At 44.7% G+C, this 3,243-nt stretch overlaps 1 protein-coding gene across 1 annotated transcript; it reads right to left on the reverse strand.

Annotated features, from left to right (window-relative positions):
* Window positions 1-913: 913 nt before the first annotated feature.
* olig1 (oligodendrocyte transcription factor 1) lies at window positions 914-2,926 on the reverse strand. Its single transcript, XM_039746513.1, has one exon. It carries the CDS (start codon window positions 2,585-2,587, stop codon window positions 1,973-1,975), a length of 615 nt encoding a protein of 204 aa, XP_039602447.1. The 5' UTR covers window positions 2,588-2,926; the 3' UTR covers window positions 914-1,972.
* Window positions 2,927-3,243: the final 317 nt, after the last annotated feature.

Below are 3,243 nucleotides of genomic sequence, written 5' to 3' on the forward strand. Positions count from 1 at the left end.
AGCCAACACAGGGCACAAGGCAGGAACCAATCCTGGGCAGGGTGCCAACCCACCGCAGGATTTATTTATTTATTTATTCTATTACATATTTATTGACTATATTTACATATCTAGGTTGCATAATACCATACATTCCATCAATGTTCATATTGCTAACTACACGTCAGTATTGCTCCTACTTCTTTGTCTTGTCTTGTTTGTGTTTTAATTTTTAAAATTTTAATTCTATTTTTAATTTTTCATTTGCACTTCATGTTGTTACACAGGTGGCATGGTGGCACAGTGGGTAGCGCTGCTACCTCACAGTTAGGAGACTCAGGTTCACTTCCCAGGTCCTCCCTGTGTGGAGTTTGTATGTCCTCCCCGTGTCTGCGTGGGTTTCCTCCAACAGTCCAAAGACATGCAGGTTAGGTGGATTGGCGATTCTAAATTGTCCCGTGTGTGTCTGTGCCCTGTGGAGGGCTGGCACCCTGCCCGGGGTTTGTTTCCTGCCTTGCACCCTGTGTTGGCTGGAATTGGCTCTAGCAGACCCCCATGACCCTGTAGTTAGGATATAGTGGGTTGGATAATGGATGGATGGAAGTGTACCAGTGCAGGTGGCACGGTGGTGCAGTGGGTAGCGCTGCTGCCTCGCAGTTAGGAGACCCGTCTGGGTTCTCTTCCTGGGTCCTCCCTGGGTGGAGTTTGCATGATCTCCTCGTGTCTGCGTGGGTTTCCTCCAAAAGTCCAAAGACATGCAGGTTAGGTGACTTGGCGGTCCTAAATTGTCCCGTGTGTGTCTGTGCCCTGCCAGGGGTTTGTTTCCTTCCTTTGCATCCTGTGTTGACAGGGATTGGCTCCAGTAGACCCCCGTGACCCTGTAGTTAGGATATAATGGGTTGGATAATGAATGGATGTTGTTACACTGTGGACCCTGAGCTTCGCAATTTTGTCTGTCTGTATACTTGTATATGGTTGAGATGACAATAAAGTTCACTTTGACGCTTTAGTGGAAGCCTGGGAAAATCCAGTTCATAGGATTAAGCTTACCAAAAAATCAAACAATTAAAATCAGCATTCCTTTTATTTAATGACTTGTATTCTACAAATGCTGCCATTACATTGTTTAAGTTGACGCCTACGGCTGCAGATTGATGGGGTCACATAATATGCCAGCAACATTGAACAAAATGAAATGCTAAGGTTTTCAGTCCAACGTAACAAGCATAGAAAACACCTTTGTGGATTGAAATAATCATTAATGAGGACGAACCTCAACCAAATGAACTGACAGATCACCTATAGAGTGACAGATAAACATACAGATAAGGGCCGAGTCCTTTAGCTGGCCAGCTACATCAACGTGTTTAATAAAGTAAAGACGCACTCCTCTTAGTCTCTCGGTCCCGTTACCATTGTGTATAAATAATTCAAGGCTATGCAGACCCTACTGCGTTAAGGTACTACATGAATTAGCTACGTCATTATTCACAGAGAGAACATAACTGATCATCACCTTCTATTACCTTTGTTTAAAGTTCTTCTCTTACACATTCAACCTTGTAATCCAAAAGATTTAGCACAGAATGTTATAATTAAAGTCAATCATCTTATTCTCTGGAAGAAATGAAAAAAAGGAAAGAAAAGTAATAACATTAATACCCTTCTGCATGAGGAGATATTTTATTCTATGACTTTTAGTTACAAATTCTCCTCTTCTAAAAGTGGAAAATGAAAGCCTATTGTATTAATCCTAGAAACTTTAAGGCTACCGAAAGTCTTGTTATAATCACGCGACCCTCGATTGAGTTGTAGTCTCCTAATAATGTAAGACGTTACTTTACTGAAATAGTCCAGAAGCCTTAGTCCTCTAACAGTACTCTGCTATTACGATTACAGACGTGAAGCGTAACAAACGTGACAAAGACATTCGCGGCTCAGAAATGATCGCATTGTTCGCACGAGAAGCAGTCAGTAAGGCAACTCGAAATGTTCATTTAAGAAACCTGCTGCTGGTTGACGCCTGAATAAAGCGAGGCAGTCTGCAGATGCCACAGGAGCAGATTGGTCCGGCACTTGACCACTGCAGCGGAGGGTACTGGCTCTCTTCTGCTGCCATTATGGGGCACTTACTAGCAACAATGGTGTCAGGGGTCAGCAGCAATGAGCCCGGGGCTGTGAAGAACGGCCAGCCTGTTGCTACAAGCAGTCTCGGACAAGGCCCATTGATCTCCCCAATCATTCGTCGCATGTCCTGCAGAGAGGAGCTCAGCAGTACAATGTAGTTCCTGGCCAGAATAAGGGTGGATATCTTGGAGAGTTTTCTCCCAGGGTAGCCATGCTGGTGAACAGCTGAATAGGGAACCATAACCTCTCGCAGCGCATCCATGGCGACATTCAAGTCTTGCATTCTCTTTCGCTCTCGGTTGTTAATCTTTCTCCTCAGCTCTTGCTGTTCTTCCACACTGGGCTCCTTGTTCATTTTGGAGTGTCGCAGGAGATGGCCTCTGCCACCCGAGCTCCCTCTTGGGACCTGAACCACATCCATGCCTCCAGTGGAAAGGTTCAGCAAAGAATCGACACAGTTCCTTTTCTTGGAATTGCTCATTCCGCTGGCTCTGTGCGCCGGAACTTTAAAAATCCTCGGGGCCGTCCCTCGTAAAAACCTGCTTAGCTGTGAGAGCTGAAAGAGGGAGCTGCCTGGGCAGCATATTGACGCAGAAGGTAGAATCACAACTTACAGCCCACGTTCAGCACTTAGCTAACGTTATTTATGTTTCAACCCAGTGTCAAAATGCTCAGGATAGAAAACACCGCAGGAATATCAAGACTGGAGCTTCTAACCGTCATGATATCCCCAAAAAGGCTCCCAAAATAAGTACGAGAGCGTCGTGCCTCCCTGACTGCAGCCTCTGGCTTTACAAAAAGAATTCTTTGTGAGACATCAGGATGCGCTGTGTGTGTGTGTGTGTGTGTGTGTGTGTATGCAGGTCACATAAAGGATGGAGACATTTAACAAGAAGTGTCTCCCGGAGCATCAGCCAATCAGCACGCTGATCTGTTCTAAGCAGTCACCCCATTGGCTGCAGATGTTTTGTTTTTTTCTTTTTAATCAAGGTGGCATTCCCTTGGCATTTTTATGAACTTCTTAGATTAATGTGCACCATCTCTGTTATAAATTGTTACCGATTTCCTTACTTTCTTTTTCCTGTTTCGATTAGTTATTGTCCACATTGGGTGTGCGCATGTGAGGTTGTCAATGTG

Source organism: Polypterus senegalus, chromosome 2 (genome assembly GCF_016835505.1).
Source record: "Polypterus senegalus isolate Bchr_013 chromosome 2, ASM1683550v1, whole genome shotgun sequence".
Taxonomy (NCBI): Eukaryota; Metazoa; Chordata; class Cladistia; order Polypteriformes; family Polypteridae; genus Polypterus; species Polypterus senegalus.

Coding starts and splice junctions, on each gene's coding strand:
- olig1 (XM_039746513.1), bottom strand. CDS start 2,587: ATGAGCAATTCCAAGAAAAGGAACTGTGTCGATTCTTTGCTGAACCTT.